This window comes from Coniosporium apollinis (assembly GCF_000281105.1).
Source record: "Coniosporium apollinis CBS 100218 chromosome Unknown supercont1.32, whole genome shotgun sequence".
In the NCBI taxonomy this organism is placed as follows: domain Eukaryota; kingdom Fungi; phylum Ascomycota; class Dothideomycetes; genus Coniosporium; species Coniosporium apollinis.
In genome coordinates, this window is record NW_006913294.1 from 370249 (window position 1) to 396817 (window position 26569).

Here is a 26569-nt window from a genome sequence, read left to right on the forward strand (position 1 = left end):
AACTGGTGTGGAGATGCGACAAGCAATTCCAGAAAAGATCCGCAGACGCAGGGACAAATGGGGGCGTCGCTCGCGTGCATTAGCTGCGTGTTGCCGGCCTTGCCGGAGGTCTGAGGAGGCCTGAGGCCGAATCTGCAGGGGTCTTCCCTTGCGCCGGCTGAAACGGCACAACACTGCCACCGCACCGCCACACTTTTATCAGCACATGACCATTGCAGGATTGATGGATTACTCTGCTTTGCAATCGGCCGTATGGCACCCGTAGTACTGGGAACGTTCAGTCAATCACGAGGTATCACGCGAGAACATCAGGCCGACTTATCCGAAGCCCAGCAGAGGAGCCTGGTGGAGGCCGCTGCGTCTTGGTGGATGTTGCTGTGTTGGCCGTGGTTTAAGATCATGGCGATTGATACTAAACGATTTCGAGATAGTATCTCCTCGGAGACTCTAGCTGTGCACGAAGTAACTGCGGGGTATCCAAACCGAACCTCGTCATTTCATTACCATTCCAGGATCAAAGTGGCCGCCTGTACCCAAGTACCAAGAGCGCCCACCGCGTTTCACACATCCGCTTACAAACTCTGCTTCCCCCTCGTCTCAATAGGCAGAGCCAGCATAGCGATGGAAGCAGCGAAGAACAAAGCGCCGGACGCATAGATCGGTGCCGCCGGGTTCGCTTCGCCAGCATAGATCGCAACAATGGGCGCACACAATCCGGCGATGCGGTTCAGGAACGAGGAGATACCCGTGCCGGTCCCGCGATTTGGCGCTGGGAACACTTCAGGGGTGTAAGCATAAAGAACTCCGTACATGATGTTCTGTGGCAGCTAGTATAAGCGATGACACTCATGAAGGGCTGTTCGGCGAGCTCACCTGGAAGAACGCCTCGAGGGATGAGAAAGCGAGTTGGACGTCTGAATTGGTTGACGTGGTGAAGAGGTAGAGGAATATCCCGCTGATCACTGTTGAGATGGCCATGGTGCCCTTGCGGCCGATGTACTTGATGTTGACGGTGTAGTATGCGATGATGCTTCCCGGTACGCCGACGATGGAAGTAATCGCGTAGTTACGGTAGACGATGCTAGAACGGCTGTGAGTTGCAACCCACTGAATAGACACGATGACGGACGACTTACTTGGTAGGTGTTGGGCCCTGGTCGCTTCCTGCATTGGCGAGATACTGCGGCAAGAATGAGTTGAACAGCGGATAACCCATCCCGATCGTCGTCCAGATGAACCAGAGCAGGACGGTCGTTACCGCGAGTTTCCATCCGTGGAATAAAGGCGCGATGCGCTGCCCGGAGAACTTGCTCAATGTTCTCTTGACAATTTCCATGGTGCTGAGCGCCTGCTTCCCAACAGCATCAGGATTTCCGCCGATCTCGTTGAGGATGTCCTCCGTGAGCCAAGTTTTGGCTTTGTTGTGGGATGCGATGCCGTGCACGACGGCCACGGCCTCTGATTGTCGGCCTCGAGAAAGCAGGAATTTGGGAGATTCGAACAGATGGAAAACGAAGAAGCGGCAGATGAACATTGCCATAGTGAAGGCGCCCATGGTAAAGACGAAATAGCGCCAGCCCCAGTTTACAGGGTAGTTGGGGATAAACCCCCAAGCGACTATCGATTATTAGCAGACGAACGATGGATATTAATGAAAGGTAAGTAACGGTGAGGATCGTGCGGTCAACGTTGACAGCGCAAGATATTGAATATGGCCGCACCAAGTCACTCAAGGCGCAATCCGTTACTGCTTCGTGACAGCTGCAGCCAGACTGCGGTTCAGGGTTTTGCAAAGATGGGAGCGCGGATGTGCAAGAAGAGAGGTAACTTACTCAAAGACGCGATAAGCTGGCCAACAGGCCACCAAACAGACAGTAGCGTAAGCAAATTACCAGACGCGAACGGCAGAAACTCAAGGAACAGGGCACCATCGACAGGCAGGTTGCCGCCAATGCCCAGCCCAAGGCAAGCATACATAGCGCAAGTGCCGATCCAGTTCGGTGCGCCGCCGGCGGCGATCCCGAAGACACCTGCCAGGAGAAGCGTGAAGTTGAATGCTGGACGACGGCCAATCACGTCTGAGGCTACGCCCCAGAAGCTTGCCCCGATGCAAAGCCCGAGGAAGAGGGAGAGCGTGGTGTAGCGGACGGTGTTGCTGTCTATTCCGAATTCCTCGGAGAGCGAGGGAAGGGTGAGCGCGATGCCCTGTATGAATGCTGTCAGCATAGTTTTAATAACATTGCAGCCGCGGAAAGCGCACTTGTAGCCACAAACTACGCGGGTGTTAGCGAAAGCTCCTGACGATTAAGGTGCAAGACCATGCTCACTTGTCGGCTAACCAGCCAAATCCGCAAAGCACGAAGAGCTCGTATTGATATCTCCCCATGCCAATGTCCTGTATAGCTTTGTTGATAACCTTGGATTTGCCTGTGTCCTGTCAGACTGCGTTTACCATGTCATAGAAACATCGAGGAGCAATGAGATGAGTCTCTAGATGCAGATAAGTCAGATCTTGCTCCTATACTTACGATCATAGGCAGAGTTGAAGCCACCCGCCGCGATGTCATTTTCAACCTCTGCTTTCAGGCCCTCTAGAGTCAGGTTTCCTGAAAAACTTGACGCTTTGTCGTCCTCGCCCTTCGCATCCGGCACAGACACGATTGATGGACGGTGAGGCGCTTGTGACAGAGGCACAAGGACACCCGGAAACTCCGAGATGTCGTGCTTTTTGAACGGGTTCACAAAGTATTTCATGCTGGTGCTTCGGCGGAGGTCTGAATTGCAGTGCTGCGTTGGGCTGTATTACTTTTGATGCTTTGATGTTGCTTCGGGCGCGTGGAGTTTCCGATTGTTGGCAGCTCGGATCTAGTTCAGGCGCTTTCGGCAGAAGGCTGATTTTCTCTCTAAGATGGCTCTGGTGTGATGGTGATTTGCCGCGTTCGGGTGCGTTTGTCGAGCAAGCCGCAGCACTTGGTGTATGTGATAGATGGTCACAGGCGCAGATTGTACTGTATGTCTCACAATCTGAGAAGACCGGAGGATGTGTTTTGGAAGGATTCGACTGGGATCAATGCGTTTCTAACTGAAGTATTTTCTTCTCGGACGTGCGAGAAAGTTTTTGAAGTTGAAAACTCAGACTTGAAATGGAGCTCTACGGAATTTATCAAAGTCTTCTTAGCCTACCAAACAACCTCGGAGTCCATTCTGGGCAACGGGAGGCCCCGCAACTTGGAGACACGCTCACATCGCACCAGGCCGCAAGTGCAGTTCAAGCATCCGCTATGCTTGGGTGGTGTCAGCCAAGATCGACCTTGAGCTCATTCTGCGCGGAGAACGCTCTTTCAGACGTGAGTGCCTCTACGACATGGAGGAGCCCGCGTTGCGCGAGACTCTGGCGTGGCCCGACACTCGGTACTGCAAGGCTGCTGTGTCCCCTGGAAAGCTGGTTGCATACTGGGCGGTCATCACTCCGGGTTGTTCGGGAGGTCTCAGCCTGAGATCAACTGATGGCTGACTGAACGGATTCAACATCGTGCGAGTTGCTTCAGGCAAGTTTGCAAAAGTCGTGGGGATAGCCTTTCACGTGGCGACACGCCAAGAGTGTCCCATGGCTCCTGCATCCTTGCCTGGCTTTCCACCACGATCCATGGCTTGCAAGGATCTGGTTCGGCTGCCGGCAACAACGGTTTCAGCACGTGAGCGGCCGTTCATAAAGTGCTGACACCAGGTTGCCCATAGCTTGATGTTTGCAATTTTCTTTAAGCACTGCGACAGCTAGCGCTATTATATAAAGCACAGCCACATAGGCCTTAGAAGTGCAGAAAACAAGTACCGATTTTAGGTCCCGCCGGCCCCCGTTTGGCCATGGTCTTTCCTTCACGCCAGGCACCGACGAGGTGTTCCGCAATCGAACAACCAGCTTCGGTCTAACCGCTGCGACGGGTGTCCGAAGGCTCATCAAGCGCAGCGGTAAACGCGAGGGAATGGTACGTGACGTCGAAAATCTAATAGCATATATAGGATGGAAACGGATGCAGTGAGACATTCCGGTAGAAGAACGCGTTGCGAAAGGTGAGCAGAGAGCAATGCGACGAATACAGTAAAATGCTGTCCGAAAGAAGAGTATATACAGCCCATTCGGCAGAGCTGAGTCCGAGCTAAGATGGACGCCGTAGCAACAAATCTGGGCGCCGACCGCACCTCTCCCATCGTGGTATGTGTTTCTATCCCGAGCCTTGAACGCCTGTCGCTCTCGTAAATATATCACATCAATGAATAAAGCGAAGTAAGTCGCTGAGCCGGGATCCGTCCATTCCCATCCCATCATAACTCCATGGCCGCATCCAACATCAGCCCAGCTCAGTTCGGGTTATCAATCTTCAGGTTTCTGACAAAATGCATCAGCGAGCAGTCCTGGCACTTGGCCAGCGTCTGCAGCGCCTTTATCCTCGATTTCAGCATCTCGTTCTCTTCTCTGAGCTGTTGTCGCTCTCGCTCCATCTGCTTGATGTAGGATGTGGCGCTCGCCAGCACCACCGCTTTGCTTGGCTTCGACGGCGTCGGGAGATCCTCGATGTCGGCGCCGTCACAACTCCTCGCGTTCTGCCGTAGCGACGGAACCACCCTCCTGAGAGACTCGAGCTGCGTGTTGAGGCTCTCTCGGTACTTCTTCTCCACTTGGTTGTGTGGCTGTCTTCGTTTCTGTCCTTTCCCTTTGGCGTCCTCGGCAGCCAGATGTTCGAGAAACCGCTCCGGAGTATCCTCCGTTGACTCGGTCTTCAGGCCTGGCTCTTCGGAACTTTCGTTGTAGAGCCGGCCCGTTGGAGCCACGCTCGCGTCGCTCTCGCTGCGCTTGAGATGGCGGCGAAACTCCAGATTTTCGGGAGACGTGTAACCGACAGAATCTTTGGCGAGCATCTGCTGGTCGATCGTCACGTTGGCCGACGGATCGTCCGCGCCGGGGCCGAAAAGAAATGGAGCACAAGCGCCGCCGCACGTGGACGGACTTGGAGGCGTGCTGTCTTTGTTGCTGTTCGGGCACAGAGGGGATAGCCAGCACGCTTGGATTGCATCTGATCTGCCGTTCCCGCGATGGCGCTTCCGCATTGTATCTGTGAACAGTTCGGGGTTTGTGGCCTGCGCCGGTGTCTCCGTTGCACGGTTTGGGGGGTTGGAGGCTCCCGACGTTCGATGTGGATACGCTATGTTGTCAAGGAAGCCAGCGTCGGCATGATTGCTCAGCAGCGAGTCATACTGCGCCTCGGAGATTGTGGGCGGCGGTGCGGAGGTCGAGGGGTTGGAGATCGAATTCGAGATATCGGAAGCTGTGTAAGCCGTTGCAGAGGAAGAAGCCCGGCGCTCAGCTCTCGCCTGCTGTAAAGCGTAATCGTTCGTGATGATGCCTGGAGTGTGATCGTGTGAAGGTTGGGAGGTTGTTGGTCCTGTTAGGGCGTCGCCAAAAGCTTGTAGGGCCTCCGGATCCCCGTACTGGTAATCCTGCGGTGCAAAGTACGCGCTGTCGGGGAAATAGGAATCCTGGCTTGCAAAGTCCCATGGGCTGTAGTTTGGCGCGCTCAGAGGCGTGTTCAGCGATTGACTAAATGGCAACAGAGGGGCCGACCCCCCAGCCTGGGTGGTTGTCCGCTGTTGGAAAGAGGTGTCCACCCATTGGTCGTTCGTCAAGCGGTTCAGTTCTTCCTCGTTCATAAAGGTGTCCCAGTTGAGTGACATCACTGACGAGCGGCGCCTGAGGCAGTTGAGCGTGACCTTTAGCCTCAGTGACCAACCCGGCCTCAACCCAGTCTAGGCCTAGTGGTACTCGTTGTCGTGTCGGTTTCGGAGCGAAGACTTCAATGGTATGAGTTGGAGGTCCGTGGAACAGAGGATGCAGACGGCAGATGTAGGTTCGTGTGAAGGTTCGAAAAGTGGGGGTGGGGAGGAAACAGGATGGTAGCGGAGCAACTGCGCTTCTGCTGATAAACGGCCTCAGAGATATGTGGGGTAGAAGCAGAGTCGAGGGGATCAGATTGGAGGAGAGTGTAGGGAACAGTTGTCTTCAGAATGGGCAACAGAACTGCAAACCCAGCTGCCAAGGGCGAACATGGCTTTCTTTTCAGGTCGCGCAGGAGCGAATATCTCTCATCTATCCTGTGACTGGTCGCGCATGGTTTCGGCGGCCTGCGGAGACACTACCTGCAACCCTCGACCCCCGGCTCTCGAAAACGGGACGCTTCGGGGCACAGAGGAGGGACGGGGAGCAGCAACGGCTCCGAGCGAAGGGTAAGATTTTCGATGTTCCTGCCCAAGCAACGTCCGGGGCGACGGGCAGAACCCGACAGTGCGGCACGCTTGCCCAGGTGAGCTCTCGCAGGACAAGCTCGGGAAATCGTGGGGGAGCCCTGGCTCTCTGCGCAGAAAAGGTCAGGCCATGATCTCCAACTTGGCGCTTTCCGGACGTGCATGTGGCGTGACACTGCCTTTGCCGGGCCTTAGGTTGTGCAGTACACGTGTGTTCTGCGATGGAACCTTCCAAGGAGGTCCCCATAGTTAAAGCGCCGAAGCCCGCAGTCCTCGCGCAGTGCGAAGCTTCTCGACGCGGATGGTGAACGACCAGATTCTTTGCGCTCCCGCCAGCTGCTAAGTGCAGCCTGTTTCCCAAGCTGAGATCGAGATCTAACGCTCAGCACCCAGCCCCGCAGCGGCATTCCCCGACGCCTCTCGATGGGGTAACGCGCCTCGATAACGCACCTCGATAACGCGCCTCGGCCGCCACAACCGCCTGTCAAACGTCCACCTGGCTGGGTACAACCCCGGAATTCCCCCGTCTAGCGTTCTCCTTTGAGCTTCCAGCATCGCGGATCCCCAGAACGGCACACCGCTGAGGTCGAGCGAGGGGCACGGAAGCTGCTAACTGTTCGCCTTCCACGCGAGAGCGGCAAGACACGTTTTAGCACCCGTCGGGCTCCAATGAAGCAGCGTCTGGATCAGCATTGGAGCTTGCACCTGTCCGCAGTGCTCCTTCTGGAATTGAGAACCGGTTGATCGCAACCTGGATTGGAAGCGCCTCCAGGCCATTCTTGTTATAGGCGTGGCGCGGAACCTCTCACATCAATACAGCTCTGCTTGAACGTTCTCCGGTGCGGCTGCACGAACATGGCGAAGGAAGTGCTGCAAGAGCGAAGACTGCGCGCAAAACAAGATGGATATCTTCAGACAGTTCTGGAAGCCAAAGTAGTCACCCGTCACAACATCATTACCACATTCATCCTCGCCTCATCTGCTGTACTCCTCCTGACGTGGGACGCAAGCTTGGCGCCCGGTAGTATCGGTCGATGACAGAGCGGACAGAACTCGTTGAACCGACCAAACCAGTCGTCCAGGCACGTCTGGTGGAAAACGTGCAGGCAGTTCAGCCCCCGGATCTGCGCCTCATCCTCGACCGTGTCTAGACATATCACGCTGCACCTAGGTTCAGCATCTCTTTTGCTCAACGAGAAGGGGCTTCGAGGACTTCAGAACCGCTTACCACAAGGGGTGTGTTGCGACAATCCCCGCATTCTCTTCACCCTGCTTCGACCGCCAGTCATAGAACATCTGCGCTTTGACTGTTTTGTCCAGACGCGCGATGCGCTGCTCGCGGCGCTTCTGAGTGCAGTTTTCACTCTCTGCTGTAGCCAGCCGTGGGGCTATAAATGTCCTGCGTCAAAATGTCAACATGAGGCTGCGACCACTGGATCACTGTAAAACTGACGCTACAACCAAGATTATGAGAATGACGCCCAGCATCGAGGGCAATATTATGGCTAGTACAGGCCCGGCCGAGATCTGAGACTCATGAGGTGAGCCTTTCGAGCTGTAGGTATTGGTGCGGTTGTTGTCCATAGCGGGCGCGTCGAGACTCTTCATCTGATGTCTAGGGCCGCCGATTGTACTCGGACCGAAGTCGTCGAGGCTCAGCTGTTCTGGGGGTTGTTGCTATGTTTGACGGCTAACTGACTGAAATGAATGCCCGCCAACACGATGATAAGGTAGTTGGAATTTACTACGACTCGAGACTCGCTCACTCCTCGGAGTTATATGTTGAAGCAGCTCCGCCAACGTCACCTGACAGAGGAACAATCGGGAGATCACATGAAATGAGGAGGCTGCACATGGCTGCTCCGTGTGACCTACGGAGTTTGCCCCGTTTGGACGTGAGGTCGGCTCAATGCAGAAATACTCTACCGGCGAGTGGATCCTCGTTACTCTACGGGTGGACGTGAACAGAGACTGCAGATATAAAATAACTGAGAGCACTCACGGTCGAGTTGACACGTTGATACGGCGGCGCATGGCAGGGAAGAACCACTATGGCGAACATGAGAAACTGCATGTGAGACCATCTTTGCGAGTCTCTCTCGGCTCATAGGAGCGTCTGTGCTGCTGGATTTACCGCAAGGTGTAGGTACCTACCTACTTATCTAAACAATGGCTTCATGTGCGCATGAGAGCCGCGGAAGGTAGTGGCATATCACGTGACCGCGATTTTCGTCGCGTTGACGGCTGCGCGCTTCTGAAGCTCATAGGTAGCTCTGCTTCTAGCAAACAAACTTGCAACGCAGCATTGCGCGTTCAACCCATTGATGTCCACACCCTGAATCGAAGTGCAGGACTCTCGCTGCCGACTCTGCAAAACAAGCCTGAGCCGGTCAAAGCCCATCCCACCATGTTCACCGTTCCGGACTCAACACCTCCAAGCACGCCCAACTCTCGCCGCGCAAGCACAAATCTTCCTTCCACGACCCCGGCAGGGCCTCCTCCGACAGTCCACACTTCCGCGTCATTTACACCAGCCGGTCCTCCGCCCTCGTCCGTGTTCGGCAGCTCTGAGCTGCACTCCGGCATTCAATCGAGTCGCCCTAATCCATTCAAGGCTGCCTTTGCACCCACGAGCAATCCCAGCGATCCGTCAAGAAACCGCCCGCTACACTCAGATCTCTTCGCGCCGCGTGCGAACAATCCCAATCCTTTTGCTGCACCCGCCAGTAGCCCCCCACAGCCGGCCGTAACCAACGACGAGGATGAGGAAGACTACGAGGATGAGGAGATGTCAGAAGAGTACTCGCGGGAGGATGAAGACGCGATGGAAGGAGACGACGAAGATATGGACATGGACGGACCTACAAACCGGACTCAGCTGCAAAGCTCCGCGGTTGCCCCTCTTAGCCGCAGCGACTTCAGATCATCGCGTCCCTTTGATGGCTTAGAATCTATACGAGACGTACGAAGAGGGTCATTGCGGCAGTCATCCAGGCGGCAAGGGGTGTCGGCCAGCAGGACACGCTCGACGGCTACTAATTCAAAGTACGATCTTTTAGGGCTGGCAAAGGGGCTAGCTGCCTCAAGACGACAGACTTCGCTCTCGGAACCAGATGACGTCGTGCTTCAGACGGAGCAGACAGTGAACAGGCTGAGTGATCCCGATTTAGCAAGAGACGTACTGCAGCTCAGTGATACGGTCACCAAGGTCGCACAACAGCTCCGGGACCTATGGCACCAGGACTACAAGCACAGCTACGGCCCAGGCTACAGCCGAATAGGACCGTCGGAAGAGGAGAGCCCGCTAACAAAAGCCAACTTCTTGGCCAGCTTACTCCTGCAACTCCATCACCCGTCCTCCTCTCAGGCACGACAGGACCTTTCTCTTTCGCAATCGCGTTTCGGACGCAGCTCTACGTTTTCATCATCGGAAAGACCGTCGTCAGAGATTCCAATACCTCAAGTGCTACTGGACTGGCTGAACACATATCACGACTCCACCACATCCAGCATCGACGAGATCAAGAGCCAGATGAACGGCTACTCGGCTCATCCTGAATTCTGGGAAGGCGTCTCAACCGCGTTATTTCGCGGCAGATTTGCGGAAGCGATCAAGTTGTTAAGAGGAGCGAATTTTGCCGTGGCTCACTCTGCGATCGAGGACGGTGCTGAGGTGCCCGGCTACAAAGGCGCGCAGCTAGAAAACATCCAGGAGATGGTGAATAGATTGATTGCGATGTTGGACTCCTGCCCAGGCTTCAAATATGAGAACTGGGACATCAAAGGCGGCGACTGGACGCTCTTCAGGCACAAACTGAGCCAAGCTATTGCGGATCTAGAGGATTTTGCCGAAGGTGACAACAGCGCTCGAGGCGACGATATGAGTGGTTTCGGGAGCAGCAATTTCGGAATGTCGGCCGCTCGAAGCCATGGCTGGACAGCGGCTAGCCGGAGAGCTGAGAGCAGAGTACCATGGGCCGTATACCAACATCTGAAGGATGTCTACAATCTGATGCTTGGGGTTCCAGACGAGATCTTTGCTTCATCGTACGACTGGGTTGAGGCAGCAATTGGGCTCACCATATGGTGGGATGGTGAAGAGGAGGACGACATTCCGAAGGGCAGCCTCGCCATGAGCAGACGATCGCTCGGGCGCTCTCAGGCAGCTCGAACTGTTGACATTACACCCGCTCTGGCCTATCGTCGCAAGTTGGCCTCCTCGCTTGCGGAAGTCTTCGGTGGAGATGAAGAGGAGTTGAGTCTAAACACGACGGACTTGGTGGAAGTGGGACTCGCGTGTGTCATGGACGATAATGTTGAAGGGGTCATCAGCGTCCTCCAGTGCTGGTCCATGACAGTCACATCGGCTGTGGCCGAAGTCGCAAGTGCTGCTGGTTGGTTAACAGAAACAAGCGCCAACTCGAAGGACATCATGAAGGGCTTTGATAAGAGTGATCTGTTGGTGTTGGAGTATGGACGGCAAGACACCGGAGGGATCAACAAAGACGAGTTGCTTAAACGTTATGCAGATGTACTGTCTGGCAGGCAGGAATTCCGCAGCTCGGACGGGAAGGAGGTTCGGGAGGGTTGGGAGCTTGCCGTACAGGTTTTAGCTCGCTTGGATGATCCTGAAGATGCTAAGTCAAGCATTCGAGAGCTTCTCGAACGTCTTCGGCTTACGTCAGATGAGCTTGTCGACAAGGTGCTTGCCCTATGCTTAGGAACTGGTCTCTCTGGCCATGCTGAGGAGGTTGCGGAGGTAAGTAACGCAAGCCTTCATTTTCCAGTCAGGAGACTTCTGAGTTTCGGATATTCTGACGTCTTCGCAGAGGTACGCCGATAGTATAGCAGAGACATCCGACAACTACGGCACCGCCCTGCTTTACTACGCTCGCGCACACAAGCCGCAGAAGTTTCGAAATGTCCTGGATCTCCTGACATCACTCTGTCTTGTCCAGTCAATGTCGTATCCACCAGCATCAGAGCTCGATGATCGCCTCAAAGCGTTCATCAGCTCGCCTGAGAAGTCTGTAGTCCAGCTAGGACGCATGGATACCGAAGCCGCATCAATAGTAGCGAGATACTTGAGCGGCTATGCCACCATCCGCAGGTTCTACGATCTGAGAGACGAGGAGCTTCATTTGAAACCTGGACAGAAACCCAGTCTACGACCTGTAGCGCGGAAGAAGGCAGCTGCGGCCGCTTTGATGGCGATGATCACTAGTGCAAACGAGAGTATCAAGGGCGGACTGTATGACCCGAGCGTTGACGCTGTTGTGCAAGTGGATGGCCTCTTGACATTGCTTGGGGAGGCTTTGCCGTTCGTGAACCGTAAGTGTTCCATCTCGTTCTTACGCTCTTTGTCTAGCATGGTGATGCACTCATGCACCAAATACTGCACCATCGACCTACTTCCCGACGTCACCTTGACATCGAAGCTGACAACCTCACCCACAGGACCCAAGCGTGTCCTCGACATAAACCACCTCTACACCCTCCTCCGCGCAACCGAAGACCTCGAGAGCGCCCCCTCAAGCATCTACGACCAATGCGAAGACTGCCTCCAGTCAACCCTCTCCCACGCCAACGGTGCAGAGCCCCCTTCTCCGCGCGCGATGCTGAAGAAGTCGATTTCAAATCTGACGGCCTCGACGCAGTTCTCCATGGTCGGCAGCTCCATGCTGGCCTCGCGGGAGAACATCGCGCCGTCGACCGAGGGGAGTGGCGTGCTGGTGAAAGGGGAGGTCAAGAGGGGTTGGGATTGGAGAAAGGGCTTGAGTAGGAATGCGGGCGGGGAGGACGTGTTGAGGGTGCTGAGGTTGGGGGTTGCGCAGGAGATGGCGAGGGCGTGGGTGGAGGGGGAAGAGTAGGAGCTTGGGTCGGGAAGAGAGCTTATGGCAGTGGAGCATTGAACAGGGTACACCGCCTTCTCGACTCGTCCCTCGCACTGGGATGCTTAGTCCCTCCTGGTGTATCAACATTGCGCAAGCGCTCTCTACAGCGTTCAGAGCTGCCAGGCAATTATGGTCGAGATGGCCAAGGCCCTGGTAGAAAGAGGAAAGAAACCGTTTGAAATATAAAAGGGTTCCAGAGAGAGCTCAAAGGCAACCAGAGGATATATACATGATAGCAACGCCGGTCCAAACGAGCGCTTCGCACAGAAATCTCACGTGCCTTCATACACCACTGTTCCAACCGCGCCACCCACCTTCTCTGCCGCGTCAAGATTCTCAACAACAAGCCACACCATATTCCGCTCCTCTCCCACGCCTACCTTGGCCGCCCTCCTCACCTCCTTCAACTCCCTCCTCGCCCCCCTCCGCTCCTCCCTCGCCTTCTTCTTCTCCGCGCACTTCTCCGCCTTAGCCGCCTTCTTGGCTTCCTTTTTCGCAAGCTCGATCTCCGCTTTCAGCCGGAGTGCCTCGAGCTTCACCTCCGCCTTTGTTTTCTCTTGCGCGGCCTTCTCGAGCGCGCGCTGCTTGCTCTTGCTGATCTCGGCGTAGTGCGCCTTGCCTTCTGCCTGCTCCTGCTCGGCTTTTATTGTGATGGCTTTGACCTGCTCCTCGAAGCGGGAGTTGATGCGCGCGATGTCGGGGACGGAGGTCGAGGCGGTGGTGCTGGTATCGGTGGTTGTGGTCGGGGTTCTGCTGATGCTGGAGTCGCTGCTGTTGCTGCCGCTGCCGCTGCTGCTAATAACGCTCCCATCTACCGACGGCCTCGACAGCACAGCCGCGCCACCGCTCTCCCGGCTCACCCGCGGCCCCGCCCAGCTCGCCGCGGAGCCCTTCCGACCACACCAACCACTGCCACTCGACTCCGACGGGTTTCGCTCCCCGCTCGCTCCCCACAGCCCACTCGGCCCGTACTGCACCCCCCTTCCATACGTCTCGGCCCGCAGCGCGATGGTCTGGCCCAGCGCGTCCGCCTGGGCGCTGACGTCGCGGCTCCAGGCCTCGGCTTGAAGGCCGAGAGCTAGGGCGCGGGTTTGCCAGCGCTGCGTCCATTCTTGCCAGGTTTCCGGGTGCGGTGGGGCGGTTTCTGGGCTGCTGGGGCTTGGGCTTGTGAGAGAGCGGCCTGCGGGCGGTCGAGGTGGGAGGAGGGCTGGGGCAAGTTGGATGGAGGGGAATGGTTGTTTGTTGTCCAGAGGGAAGCCGTTGGGACCCATGGTAGGGGGAGCGAACTGGCTCACCGTGGGCGCGGACTCGGCCCGCTGGACCCGTCGGCCACTGAGAGGCAGCCGCGCGGCCATTTGGCGCAGCTCTATCGTTGCCGCGCTGAGCTCCGGCACGGAGAAGTCGAGCGGCTCGACCCATGGCTCCAACGTCTGCGCCCTGTCTATCGCGTCGGCGGTGGGCGACGTGGCTCGGGCAAGCAGCGTGGTTCTGCTAAACTTGGACGGCACGTCCAGACCGTCGACAATCGCCGACAGAGTCGCCAATCGGACTTGCAGGCCGCGTGGAGCGAAGAAGGCAGCATTGGCGCGGGAGAGATAGGCGAGGGCGAGGGACTGGGAGTCAGAGGGTTCGAAGGCTAAGGATTCTGCCGGGGAGGCTAAGGAGAGGGTGTTGAGGCCGTCGATGAAGGCGATAAACTCGGCAGGGCTGATGCCGTGCGCGTGGAGCGCCTTGCTGTAGGCGCGCGCGAAGGGGATGGTGGCCTGGTTGGAGAACTCGGGGTCCTCGCGAGACGGGGCAGAAGGGAAAGAAGTGCGGGAGCGGCAGCTGCTCGACGGCACGGAGGCTTGTCGTCGTCGACAGCATCCGCCTCGGGAGCTGGGAACGCTGTCGGACTCCGATACGGCTTGTCGCTTGTTGCGTCCACAGCATCCCCTTTTCTGTGTAGACGTACTACAGCTGCTGTTTGTACTTCTTGCAAAACCGGTAGATGTCTCAAGCGGAGGTACGACTATGCGGCGGCCAAGACGGGACGCATTCTGTACATCCGGCTGCGGTTGATGGCGGGTGAACTGCAATGCCTGGTCCAGCAACTGGAGGGTTGGGTCCGTTGCAGTATACGCTGGCGCATTGGGTTCAGCATCGTCCTCAGCTGTAGGCAAGGGGTATGTTTCGTTGTCGTCCCACACCAGTCGGTGAACACGCAAATTATTGGCGCCAGCATGATTATCAGCTAACGAGTAGTGTTCGTGGTCCTCCACTGGGTCCAAACCCTCGGCTTGAACTTGCTCGTATGTCGGTGGGAGGTCCTCGAAATCGTACCGATGAGGGGAGACGGACACCGCCGGCGTACTTCGGGCTGAGACGAAATCTGAGTCAGAGGAAAAGTTGGACGAGAAACTTGACGAACGACGTGAGGAAGCCGAGTTATAGTTCGATGGCATGAATGCCGAGTCAAGATGAATGTCTGAGATTGGGAAGGCGCTGCGAATGGTCGCCATCACATGGGCAAGCGTGTGTATAGGTCAAGAATGAGGAATCGGAGAAGGTGTTTGACAATTGGTATAAAGACTGGTAGAACAGAGATAGAGTACTACCTTGGAAAGGAGCAGTATGTCGTAGTCTCGACTCGCACGGAATGAGCGAAGCCACAGCAGTCTATATACGAGCTTACATCTTCCACTTGCCCTGTATTCGGCCGTTACAGGTCTTAGTTGCTGCCTGAAATCCTTACGCGGCCTCGCACTCGTGCGAGCATCGATAGGTCGGCACGTGGTAGCAAAGCTCCGTCAGCGACAGCCACAGCGCACTTTACGCCCGTAGTAGGAGCCAGTTTGCGGGATGCTCGGTGAACTGCGGTCGTGGAGTTTTGGAACCCCTGCGAAGATCTTCAGTTCCGCCATTGCTCGAATGCGATTGGTGGAGCGGGAGGAGCAAGCATTTCTAAGCCACGCTACGCGTACGGCCGCGTGATGCGGGCGTGTTACGAGGTTGAGTTCCTCCCTGAGCAGATGCGACGGTGTGACCGTTTCATAGGAGCGGAAGTCTCTACGCACGCAGTCTTGCTTCCTCAGGTGTCAATCTGCGAGTTCCGCGCAGCGGTCAGTGGGAAACGCAATTGATCAGTTCGTGAGTACGGCTATATCGCAATGGCATTGCTCGTGATAAGGTATGCAAATTACGCTTTTGAGGGTATCGCTAGATATAAAAAACTCACGAGAAAGAAGACCTTCCAGGATGAGTAAGACGCCCAAGCCCACCAACGCCATGCGAGCAGCCAAATTTCCACTGATGACCCAGATATTACGCTTCAACACGAGATACGAAAGAGATCTCCAGCAAAGAAATTCCATCAAAGGACAGTCTAACTACCAAGCAGATACAGTCTGCCTAGCAATTGGTGAGCCTGGCGCAACAAACTCATACTGTGGAGGAAGGGCAGTCATCGCGGTGCTGCTGCCAAGGTATTCATCACTGGGAGGCGCGACGCTCCTCGCCCGGAAGACCGCCTCTGCTTCGATAGCTGCTCTCGCCGCCTCTTCGATAGAGCGGCGATGCTCCTCTTGCCGAGCGCTGCCTTCCGCGGAGATCTGGACCGGCACCTTGAGTGACATGCTTGGGCCGGTCATGCCTGGGGCTTGGACGCTGAGCTCCAGCTTCAGAGCGTAGACGCGCGAAATGAGGCAAGAGTGGAACGTCGGGACGAAGTTCTTGTTCGTCGGGAGTGTGAGTGGGACGAGAATCTGGGCGGTGTAGAACATCCCTCCAGCGTAGTTACTAGACGCCTCCGGAAGGCCGTCAGAAGAGACATCAGACACGGCAGAGTCACGTCGAGTAAGTGTGCTCGCAGAAGTGTGTCGCTCCCACTTGGCTGATTCGACACAGCGTGAGGACAGGGATAGCGTTTCGGAGTAGAGACCTTGTCTCGCGTCGTACATGAAGACCTTCTTGCTGGGATAGTCTTTCCGTGGCTTTGTTGAAAACCAAGTGCCGATTTTTAGTTTGCTGCTCAGCGACCCGAGCTTCGGTGGTTGAGCGCTCGCTTCCGCGGGATCAAAGCGAAGCAACACCTTCGCCATGGTAGTGACTGTATTACTGTTGCTTGCTGGCAGGCTGAAGCTTTTGGGTTGAGCGGTCTCGATCACCAGCCGGCCGAGCTTGCCCTTAAAAAGGCCCTTCCGAATCGTCTTTTCCTGCCGGAGCCGGTACTCCTCGTCCTTTTCGTCAACGCTCAAGGGCGGCTGCTCCTCGAAAGCAGGCTTAACGCGGACCTTCCTCGCCTTGTCGGCAACGGTTACGGCCTTACCGTCGGTTTCGCGGTATCTGGTCATCTTGACTTGGATTGCGTACGATATCTTCGCCATGCTGGGGCTGAGGTCATCGAGGAGAACGCCGCCAAACCCAGAGAGGTCTGGGTCACCCAGGCTCGGGGGGACCTGTAGATGCGCGCTTTTTATTTGGTCGTTCGATACTATGTCGCATGCCGAGTCAACCAACTGTTGCGGCACAACGAAGGTAAAGGGGAAGCTGTAGGTTCGGCCAGCTTCGGCGATTCTAGGTTGCGGCAGGCTAGAATCTTCAATGGGCTGTATGAGCTTCAAGAAGCGATGTGAGGCTTCTGTTCGCCCGTTCATCGTTGTTCCGCTGGTCATTCTGTCGACCCATGTCTTGCTGACGCCGACGAAGGCGATCTCAAGCTCGTCGAATCTCGTGTCATGCTTTGCTGTGATGGAGACAGTTCCTTCCAGCTTGTCCATGGTGGAGAAGGAGGTCACGTAGGCGCTGTGCACGCCCTGTGTGCCCTTAAGGAAGATGTCGATGGAGGGTTGCTGGCTCAAGGCAAGGTTCCGCACCTTGTAGCCCATGTTGGCGACGACCGAGTCTGACACAGAAGGAGAATGCATGGCGGATGGAGATGTAGCAGAGAGGTCAAGAGCGCGTTGTAGTGCTGGTGGCAAGCTTTATCAAGCGGAAGGTGGCCGAATGCGGGGACGCCTTGGTGACGGAACAAGGTTTCCCTGAGCTCTTGATTGTGCTTCCTGGGATTGGAACAGCATCAGGCGGGCAGTCGAGATCCTTATATTCCTCGACGTCAATGAAGACATGCCAAAGGCGTGACTCCTGCACATGCGCTAGACGTGCCGTCTTCCTGACTCACCTTTCCCGCGATGCCAGGAAGTGGAGCTTGTGGTCAAAGCCAATTGACATGTGCACAGGCCACCACGCCTTTGCGTAGCGCGAATGCATGCAACTCTGCACAACGAAGATGAATAATCTGCCATTCTCAGCCCATGCGATACCCCAAATAGCTTCTGCAGCTGTTAGTTCAGCGTTTTGCAGCCGGGCCAGGACATCGCTCGTCACGCGAGCCATAAGTCGCTGAAAAATCCACGCCCTGTAGAGTGCATCCTCTCGTCGTAATGCGCAAAGGGCATGTCGTTCCCCAGGACACGACGCCCAGGCGCGATATCGGATGCTGGCATAAAGCCATTGGGTTGTTGACACCATCAGAGGATTGGTAATGACGGCGCACTGCATGTCTGCAATTGCACCGCTGCCTTGATTCTTCCAATATTTTTTCCCCTACGAGTAGGTAGAGCCTCAAGCTTGTCATTGACATCCGTATACGTTAGGAGGAAGCGCTTTCAAGGCTCGTAGTGCTTCCATGGCTTGATAAGTGGATACGCTCACATGTGCAGTCGACGCGTACCAATGGCGCGTGTTTTTCACGAAACTTGACCCTATGAGCAGGTAGAACCTCGAGAGAAGTCATAGAAACCGCATACGTTAAGTGCACACGCTTTTTCAGACCAGCAAGCTTGGCGGTCGGGCCGAACGTTAATTTAACCTCCACGGCAGCTGCCCGTGCTCGGTTTACAGAGCAAAATGCCCCCGAGCGATCTCCTGGTTGGTGAAGGATTTCCGCTAGCGTGCCTGGAAGCTGATCAAAAGCTTGAAAAAAAGTGCCGGTTGATAGATCCGCCGAGCACGGGTCAAAAAGCCAGTCATGTATTTACGACGGATGGACAACACAACCCTATGAAGGATGCGGCATGAGGCGGCGGCATCCGCGTCAGAAAGTCTGTGACGGCTGACCTGGGTAATCAATGCCGGTTCAATGCGAGAAGGATCTCATGCGGCACTTCTGCGGTGTGTATATAAATGCGCCAATACGTGTGATACAAGTCGGCTGTTGACTCCTCAGTTCCTCGAAGATGCGAGACCCCCTTCTAAGGAACTAGGAAACCAATCAGAGTACCCAACATGTCCTTAAGCATACCCTCTTCGGTGTCGCCCCTTTCATTCTCTTTGGGCTCTTCGATACCATCCAATTGCTCCTGCAGCGTGGAACGGAGGTCTGCCAGACCTTCATCTCGTTCAGCGAGCATGTCCATTATCTTCTTCTTGGCACCGTCATCTTCGGCAACCAACCAAGCCAGGATAACATCAATTGTTTGCAGACAGAACAGCCCTGCGTCGAGTCGACGGGAGAACCACTCGTCCGCTCTGTCCTCTTGCTCCTCTTGACTCAGTGACACACGCTCCTCCTTGGTCTGCTGATCAACAGCTCGAACTTTCGTGCTATAGTCACGACGCAGCTGCACAGCCTTCGCCAGCTTCTCGTAGTCTTTCTCAACGAACTTTGCCAGCGTCCGTATCCTCGCAGGACTGCCGCCAGGTAGTGACCGCAGCAGTGAGGCGAAGATTCCCAGCAGGTGCTCCGTCGCAGCAGCGTCCTGCTTCTTCATGAACATACCGAACACCGTCTTCAGACCCGCGGCTTCAACAAGCTTCTCACACACAGCCGCACCGAAACGCCCACTGTATGCATGATCAAGCAAGCGCAACGCACGTGTTTTGCTCATCTTGCCTTCCCGCAGCATTATGAGCGCTAGTTCCACGCCTTCGGCTTCGACAAAGGCGGCTTTGCCTGCTCCGGTGTCTTCGTCGACCAAGCATGTCAGGGCATCGAAGATATTCTCAACAAACTCTTCTTCATCCGAGTCTTTCGGTGGGTCGCGCTTACGGTATGGCGCTAAGAGCTGGAGTAGTGTATCCACGCCGTTCAACTCGGCTGACGTAAGCCGTGTGCGGTTGGCTGGTGAGGATTGAAGGAGTATAGCGAGGATCTCGGCGGCGTACTGTTTGTTCTGAGATACTGGTTGCTCTTTGGCTTTGGCGCGGCCCAGTAGCCATTCCAGAAGCTTAGGCTCTTGCCCAACCTTTGTGGACGTTGTAGATTGGGATGCAAGGTTCTCGAGAACGGCGAGCGAGTGGTAGACGCCGCTCCGGTCCGCGTCGTTGCTCTCGTCGAAGCGAGAAAGATTCGAGAGTAGTAGAGACAGAAGGTCCGCTTTGAGGAGCGCGTCCACAAGTCCATCCCACTGCGCTTGCTCCGCATTGACATCTTCGTCCGTGAGCTCGCTGATAATCTCAATCACATCTATCGCGATGTCCGTATTCTCATGTGACAGCAGTGAGACCAGCGAGTCGACAGATCCCAACCTCGCAAACTCCTCGTACAGCTCCGGGTGTTCCGACAAGATCGACAATGCCTTGACATCTGCATCCAGATCCGCCTCTGATCCCATAAACTTTTGCGGATCATCCTCGTATTTTGCGCGCAGCTCCGCGTTCTTGGATATCCTCTTCTCGAAATTAAGCGCCAGTTTCCGCAACCATGCTGAGTCTATCTTCTCGGCCACGTAGGGTTGTTCGGTGTCTCGTGTGTCGAGGTAGTCCAGCGCGTCTGCGGTGCCCTGATCTACGCCGCCGCCAAAGAATCTGCCGTCCTCGTCGTCGTCGGCACCGTATTCCTCGCCGTCTTCCGGAGGGAGCGAAGGCCCAGCTTCAGTATCGTCGCCATCCTCGTCTTCGATCGTGGCATGGCGTTTGCCTTTGGTATCCCCGTTGGCTGTGAGCTTTGCCGATTTGTATGCCTGAGTTGGATCGAGGCGATCCGGTGCTTCGAGCTTGCGCTTGCTGGGCAGGGTTGGTTTCTTGAAGAGGTCGTCAATACTGGCCATATCGTGTAATAGCACAGATGTCCAGGGTGGAATCCTGCAGGTATTCGGTTCTGGGAGTCGCAAGAGCTTCACCCGTCGGCGATTTCGTGGTGGTCGCGCCGACCAATCATGTCGCTTGGCCGCTTCACCAATGCACTTCACTCAACTCACGGTAAGTACCTGCCAGGGTACTTCACGCGGCCACTTCTGACTTCGCACGGATACATAAGTAGAAAGCATCTCCTACTTGTTCAACTCAAAATTCAGACCAGCAATCGAGATAGAGCAAAGAATTGTCCTCACCGTTTGCTTGCGGCGCGTACTTTCACAGGACGGCGCGTGTCGCGTCACCTGTCCTCACGCGTCACGGTACCTACTTTCAAACCATCAAGTGTGTGTATGAGTGGAGTTCAAGCACCATGGCCACGACGATGACACCTAACGAGTTGCAAGAGCTTGGCAAGAGATATTATGGTTTCAAGGAATATCAAAAAGCACTGGATGCATTCACGGAGGGTATCGATGCGTCGGACAACCCCGAAGTAGACCTGATGGACAATCGAGCCGCTACGTTTGAGAAGCTGGAGAATCTCGAGGCTGCGCTGCTTGACGGGAAGCGCATGATTCAGCTCGGAAAGAAGGACGTGCGGGTAAGCCGTGCTCCTCCTCGTCGTGGCATCTAATCCACAGCTGACCGTTCGAAGGGATATCTGCGCTCTGGGAAGGTTCTTCAGAGAATGCAGAAACCGGATGTCGCACTTCGAATCTATGAGTATGGCCTTCGCAACGTTCCTACCAGTGACAAAAGCTACAAGGTAAGTGTCCGCTCTCACGCTGACAGCTGCGGGATGCTTTTTCGGAACCATGGAACAGACTCTGCAAGGAAACCGTGCAGGCTACATGGGGCGTACCAACACCCGACGAAGCTTCCAGGCCAGGAGAGCGGCGCAAATCACTAACATGGAACTGAATAGTTGCTCCAAGGCATGCATGACAAACTGAGTGAGAAAATTTCCCCTCCAAAGGCCATTGATCCATGGACAATTTTGCCCCCTGAGCTTGTCGAGATAGTCATGAACTATCTCACGTTCAGAGAAATGGTGTAAGGGATACTCATGTTGTTTTTATTAAAGGCAATGAATGCTGATCAAAAGCTCAGCAACTGTCTCCGCGTCTCTAATCGATGGTTCAAGTTCCTCACCACCAATCAAGCTCTATGGACTACACTGGACCTTTCGCACGCTCGCAGAGCTGTGAAACCTAGATTCGTCCGCGAGTGCATCCGGAGGTCGAATGGCAAAATCCGCCGTGCAATTCTTAATCGCCTTCCGGGCGGCGGAGCTGATACACTGATGCATCTTACCACCGTCTGCAGGCACCTTCAAGAACTCGAAGTCTGGAACGGCCCAGAGGGCGGTTCCATACTTGTTCCTCTGACGTGTGCACCTCGACTGAAGATACTGAAACTGGACGCGAGCGTACGGCTCACGCTACATCAGGTCGCGCAAGTACTTCGGAGCCGAACCTCTCTTCAACACGCGGAGTTCTGCTCCGTACGTGCGCGCGACCGGATAGCTCCCTGGGGAGTGGACCTGCCGAACCTCCAAGCGCTCAGATTAGTTGCGGCCGGTGTACAGGACATTGCGACGTTATGCTTGGTGAGTACGCTTTCCCGTCGAGAAGGCTGCTGCTACGGCTTGGAACTAGCACTCAAAAGCTCTGGCTACTGCAGCAGTTTCGTCATCATATCACATGACAGATGTTATTCAATGAGGCGTATTCACGTGTTCGCAATATAGTCTCCGAGATACTCAGCGGGTCGATGGTCGATGTACCCGTCCAGTGGGCGCTTACGGGGCAGGCTGACCTTTCGTGTAGGGAGAACTCGTCAAACGAATGCCGAATCTTGAGGAACTGAGCTTGATCAGCTGGAAGAAGTGCACTGCCTACAACGTGATCGACCTTGGAACACTCCAGCTGAAATCGCTTGATCTGTCCGACACGGCCTACGAACATTTCCGCCGAATTCCAATTTCTCTCAAGAAGATTGCTGTCAGTGGTCCTCCGGCGGATCCCTCCATTCATGGACACACGTTGCCAGTGCCGAATGTGGTTGAGCTCTCCGTCAGCAGATGCGGCCCTCATGTGGAACAGATGCTCACCGGCCTTTTGTCCAATGGCAACGATGAAAATGGTAATGTAGATGTCGATATCAGTTCCCACGCGCCTATCAAGAAGCTATTGCTTCACGAGCTTGGAAGCCACACTCAAGGAAACCTCCGATACATGCTGCAGAATCCAAGGTTCCTTCAGTTGGAACATTTAGATTTGATGGAAGCGCCATGCGTCCGGGATGAGCTGGCCTTATCACTACCCAGTAAGTCCTTTTCCGTAACATCCGGTTGTTGTTGCCTTCCTCGACTAATCTTGAGCAGCCTTATTCCCCAACCTCAAGCGACTAAGTCTAACATGGACACGCATCACCGGTGTTGCCGTTAAAGGTATTGTCGAACAGCTGAAGGGCCGGCTTGAATACCTGTGCGTAGACAATTCTCTTGACACCACGTCGGACGCCATCGATTGGGCGAGGGCCCAGGGAGTGGACGTTTCCAACAGAAAGACCACGGCTGGAAATCAGCGTCGGAAGATGCGCGAGGCTTGGTAGTCCTCGTGAATTTTTATGACAGTGTGGCAGGAATAGATTGCCTCAAACCTTGTACTTGAGGGCTTCTGCGGCACGTTCGCTACTGTGACCCTTCTAAGGGCAGGATGTAGCCGACTTCGGCGAGGGCTCAGCGCAATGAAGAGCTTCTCACTCGTCAAACCCATGCAGAACGCATATGGGACTCGTGAGACTTAGGAAAAGGTTTGCATCTAGCAGGCGCTTTTTCTTTCAACGTTTTACGTTAAGACCGTGAGCTGCGAAAAACCTAGAGGTTTGGTTCATTGTACATTTCCGTTAAGGGAATGGCACTCTGTTTGTAGTCCAAGATCCGTATTCAGCTCTTCCTAGATCTTGCTTGCTCCCTCTTGCGGTACCTTGACGACCACCTTTCCCCATGTCTCCCTTCCACCCAGCTTCTCTAATGCTCTCGGCACGCTCTCCAAGCCCACAAACTCCTCATCTGTAAAGCACGTCCCCCTAAACTGGCCCCTTTCGAAGAGCTTGAACAGCTCCTCCCACACCTCATCCACCCTCTCCGGCTCCATAGTCGCATACATCCCCCAGTGCAGTCCCACCACAGACACATTCTTCAGAAGGATTCTGTTTGTAGCCACCTTCTCGATATCTCCCGCCGCAAATCCAATGACAAGCAACCGCGCATTCCACGCCGCGCACTTCATGGACTGCGCAACCAGGCCGACAGGGTCGTACACGATGTCGACGCCGCGGCCGTTGGGCGTCAGGGCCTTGACGCGCTCGGGCCAGTCCTTTTGCCGGTAGTCGATGATGTGGTCAGCGCCGTAGGACTGCGCAACGGAGAGCTTATGCTCTGTGCCTGCGGTCGCGATGACGGTCGCGCCGAGCGCTTTGGCGATCTGGACGGCTGCGAGACCGACACCTCCGGCGGCAGCGTGGATGAGGACGTAGTCGCCTGGGTTAGTGTCAGCTGCAGCTGCGAAGCCGGCTCCTCGATGTAGGGTAGGGGAGAGGAAAAGGGAGAGAGCGTATGTGACCTACCCTTCTTACACCCGGCCCTCGTGACCAATCCCGCCCAGCTCGTCGGCGCCGTGACAAACAATCCGGCCGCGTCAAAGTAGCTCCATCCTCTCGGTACCGGCCTCAACCTCTCCTCCGGCGCACACACCTTCGTCGCATATCCGCCCTGGCTGGCTCCGAACACTTTATCTCCAACCTGGTACTTCGGGCGATTGCCGTTGGGAAGCGCGGCCGGGGCCGAAAGAACCACGCCGGAGAACTCGGAGCCGGATATCCAGGGCAGCTGCGGCTGGTGCTGGTATTTACCACGGATCTGGAGGAGGTCGAAGAAGTTTGTTGCGGTTGCGTGGATGGCGATAAGGTATTCGTGGGGCTTTGGGGTTGGGTCGGGGAGGTCGGTTACTTTGAGCTCGTGAGGGCCCTGGAGTAGCTGTTGTTAGCTTGCTGGCGCGCAAATCGGGGAGATATGGACTTTGACGAACCTTTACGTAGGCGGAGACTTGTATGCCGCGCATCTTGAGGTTGGTGTAACTCTTGCGGATTGGACGATTCGTGCTAGGCTCAGGGATCTGTTTGACTGTGTGGAGTAATGGATGGGCAGGTGTTTAGTAGAGTAACAGTCAATGGTTCCCTCTAGATCAAATATTTACAAGAGGTCATAGGCGCGCAAGCTATCCTTATCTTCCCCATGCTTAGACCCTGGAGCTTCAGAAGCCGACGGTTATGCGGGGCATCAGGCCGAGGCATCTTAATTGAGGCTTGACACGAGGCTGTGTAAGGCTGTAAGGCCGCAAGACAGGAACCAAGCCCGGGGTGTCATGCTGTCGCTTCTGTTGGCTTCCATGTCGGTGCACATCAACCACAGCCACCTCCATGTCTCGTTGTGACTGCCTATAGTCACCCGAAGCAGGAGTCTATTCCTTCCGGCAAAACACAACATAGCAGAGACAGAAGAACAGCCGCCAGCTCGATCGGACACCTTCTCCAAGCGGCACTCTCCACCGATCCGTCACTATGGCGGACGCACCAGCTGGTGATACCGAAGAGCCCCAGATCACTTTCAACGTCAAATCCTCCAGCGATGCCAAATACGTCCTCACCCTGCCCCCTAGCACGACTGTCGCCGACCTCAAGAACAAGCTCTCCACCTCAGAATATGCTGACATACCGGCGGAGCGGCAACGGCTGATATACTCCGGCCGAGTGCTCAAGGACCACGATACGCTGGCCAACGTCAAGATAAAAGAGGGAAACACGGTACATCTTGTCAAGGGCGCAGCCAGCAATGCACGACAGAATCCTGCAAGCCAGAGTTCGACTTCGACCTCAACGACGGGCGGCGCACCCAATCCGGCGGCCAACGTACCGACCAACATTGCCGCCGGAACAGGGAACAATCCCCTAGCTGGGCTCACTGGCGCGCGGTATGCCGGCTTTCACGGTCTGCCAGGCATGGACATGTTTGGCCCAGACGGCGGGGTAAGCGTTCTTAACCTGTCCTGCGACCTCGTCAAGGACTAGCTTTACTGACACGAACTTGCAGATGGGCCCGCCACCAACCGCAGAAAACATGCTTGAAATGATGGAGAACCCACAGTTCGCAACCCTCATGAACGAAGCGATGAACAACCCCCAGGTCATCGACATGATGCGCCAAAACCCCATGATCCGCGACAACCCCATGATGCAGCACATTCTTCAGAATCCCGAGATGCGGCGTATGATGTTCAGCCCGGAGATGCTACGGATGCAGCTACAGATGCAGCGGGCCATGGGCGGCAGCGGAGGCGGGGGGTTAGGAGGCTTCGGCGGACAAGCAGCATTCCCAGCACCTGGCGTCACGGATACGACGGCGACCACGACAGGCCAAGGCACGACAGCGACACCGAACCAGCCTAACACGACGGGCCCGACATCGCCGCCACCACCGAACCCCTTTGCCGGCAATCTCGGCCCGAATCCCTTCGCTGCGCTGTTCGGCGGCCAGCAGCCCGCGCCGGGCGTAACGCCAGCAACTTCGCCGCCGCCCGCCGCTTCGGCTGGCCAAGGCACACCGGCGGCTGGAGCGGACCAACAAGGCCAGAACGCGCCGAACCCGTTTGCTAATCTCTTCGGCGGCGCTGGGGGTGGTGCACCTGGCGCAGCAGACCAGGGCCTAGGTCAAGGTCAAGGCCAACAGAACCCCTTCCAGCAAATGGCGCAGAATATGATGCAGAACCCAGACATGATGCGCCAAGCCATGGCGTTAGCCCAGGGAATGGGTGGTGCGGGCGGCGGCTTCGGCGGCGCAGGAGCAGGCAACGCGGCAAACCCGTTCGCAGGCCTCTTCGGTGGTGCTGGCGCTGCCAATCCATATGGGGGATTCGGAACGGGTGATCTAGGACCACCACAGCCGCCAGACAACAGGCCCCCGGAGGAGCGGTACGCTGAGCAGCTGCGGCAGCTCAACGACATGGGGTTTTATGAGTTTGAGCGGAATGTGCAGGCGCTGAGGCGGAGTGGGGGGAGTGTGCAGGGGGCGGTGGAGTACCTGTTGAGTGGGGTGTGAATCCGAAGAACGGAGGTGCGGAGAGCACATTGGGAAGGAGGGGGTTTGGTGCGATCAAGAGTGAGGGATCGCAGCTGTTCGGGCTGCGATTGCCACAGAGAGCCAGAGTGCGACTACGCCATCACTTACTGGAACGGCCGTGGAGTTTTCAGGGTGTGCCGAA

At 55.8% G+C, this 26569-nt stretch overlaps 10 protein-coding genes across 10 annotated transcripts; 3 read left to right on the plus strand and 7 right to left on the minus strand.

Annotated features, from left to right (window-relative positions):
- Positions 1–572: 572 nt before the first annotated feature.
- W97_06464 (uncharacterized protein) lies at positions 573–2754 on the minus strand (the record flags this gene model as incomplete). The annotated part of the gene is made up of 7 exons (XM_007784338.1): positions 573–818; positions 874–1081; positions 1137–1617; positions 1833–2205; positions 2261–2273; positions 2328–2427; positions 2529–2754. The coding sequence occupies 7 exons, from the start codon at positions 2752–2754 to the stop codon at positions 573–575; spliced, it is 1647 nt and encodes a 548-aa protein (XP_007782528.1).
- A 1605-nt stretch (positions 2755–4359) lies between these two features.
- Positions 4360–5730, minus strand: W97_06465 (uncharacterized protein; the record flags this gene model as incomplete). The annotated part of the gene is made up of 1 exon (XM_007784339.1): positions 4360–5730. One exon carries the CDS (start codon positions 5728–5730, stop codon positions 4360–4362), a length of 1371 nt encoding a protein of 456 aa, XP_007782529.1.
- Positions 5731–7241: 1511 nt separating this feature from the next.
- Positions 7242–7881, minus strand: W97_06466 (uncharacterized protein; the record flags this gene model as incomplete). The annotated part of the gene is made up of 3 exons (XM_007784340.1): positions 7242–7458; positions 7526–7696; positions 7751–7881. 3 exons carry the CDS (start codon positions 7879–7881, stop codon positions 7242–7244), a joined length of 519 nt encoding a protein of 172 aa, XP_007782530.1.
- An 823-nt stretch (positions 7882–8704) lies between these two features.
- Positions 8705–12167, plus strand: W97_06467 (uncharacterized protein; the record flags this gene model as incomplete). Its single annotated transcript, XM_007784341.1, has 3 exons — positions 8705–11056; positions 11127–11628; positions 11755–12167. 3 exons carry the CDS (start codon positions 8705–8707, stop codon positions 12165–12167), a joined length of 3267 nt encoding a protein of 1088 aa, XP_007782531.1.
- A 296-nt stretch (positions 12168–12463) lies between these two features.
- Positions 12464–14692, minus strand: W97_06468 (uncharacterized protein; the record flags this gene model as incomplete). Its single annotated transcript, XM_007784342.1, has 1 exon — positions 12464–14692. The coding sequence occupies one exon, from the start codon at positions 14690–14692 to the stop codon at positions 12464–12466; it is 2229 nt and encodes a 742-aa protein (XP_007782532.1).
- An 867-nt stretch (positions 14693–15559) lies between these two features.
- On the minus strand, positions 15560–17095 carry W97_06469 (uncharacterized protein; the record flags this gene model as incomplete). The annotated part of the gene is made up of 1 exon (XM_007784343.1): positions 15560–17095. The coding sequence occupies one exon, from the start codon at positions 17093–17095 to the stop codon at positions 15560–15562; it is 1536 nt and encodes a 511-aa protein (XP_007782533.1).
- Positions 17096–18421: 1326 nt separating this feature from the next.
- W97_06470 (uncharacterized protein) lies at positions 18422–20218 on the minus strand (the record flags this gene model as incomplete). The annotated part of the gene is made up of 1 exon (XM_007784344.1): positions 18422–20218. The coding sequence occupies one exon, from the start codon at positions 20216–20218 to the stop codon at positions 18422–18424; it is 1797 nt and encodes a 598-aa protein (XP_007782534.1).
- A 398-nt stretch (positions 20219–20616) lies between these two features.
- Positions 20617–22862, plus strand: W97_06471 (uncharacterized protein; the record flags this gene model as incomplete). The annotated part of the gene is made up of 6 exons (XM_007784345.1): positions 20617–20847; positions 20902–21012; positions 21172–21299; positions 21357–21855; positions 22076–22574; positions 22633–22862. The coding sequence occupies 6 exons, from the start codon at positions 20617–20619 to the stop codon at positions 22860–22862; spliced, it is 1698 nt and encodes a 565-aa protein (XP_007782535.1).
- A 344-nt stretch (positions 22863–23206) lies between these two features.
- Positions 23207–24373, minus strand: W97_06472 (NADPH2:quinone reductase; the record flags this gene model as incomplete). Its single annotated transcript, XM_007784346.1, has 3 exons — positions 23207–23808; positions 23880–24279; positions 24341–24373. 3 exons carry the CDS (start codon positions 24371–24373, stop codon positions 23207–23209), a joined length of 1035 nt encoding a protein of 344 aa, XP_007782536.1.
- A 499-nt stretch (positions 24374–24872) lies between these two features.
- W97_06473 (uncharacterized protein) lies at positions 24873–26406 on the plus strand (the record flags this gene model as incomplete). Its single annotated transcript, XM_007784347.1, has 2 exons — positions 24873–25337; positions 25402–26406. The coding sequence occupies 2 exons, from the start codon at positions 24873–24875 to the stop codon at positions 26404–26406; spliced, it is 1470 nt and encodes a 489-aa protein (XP_007782537.1).
- Positions 26407–26569: the final 163 nt, after the last annotated feature.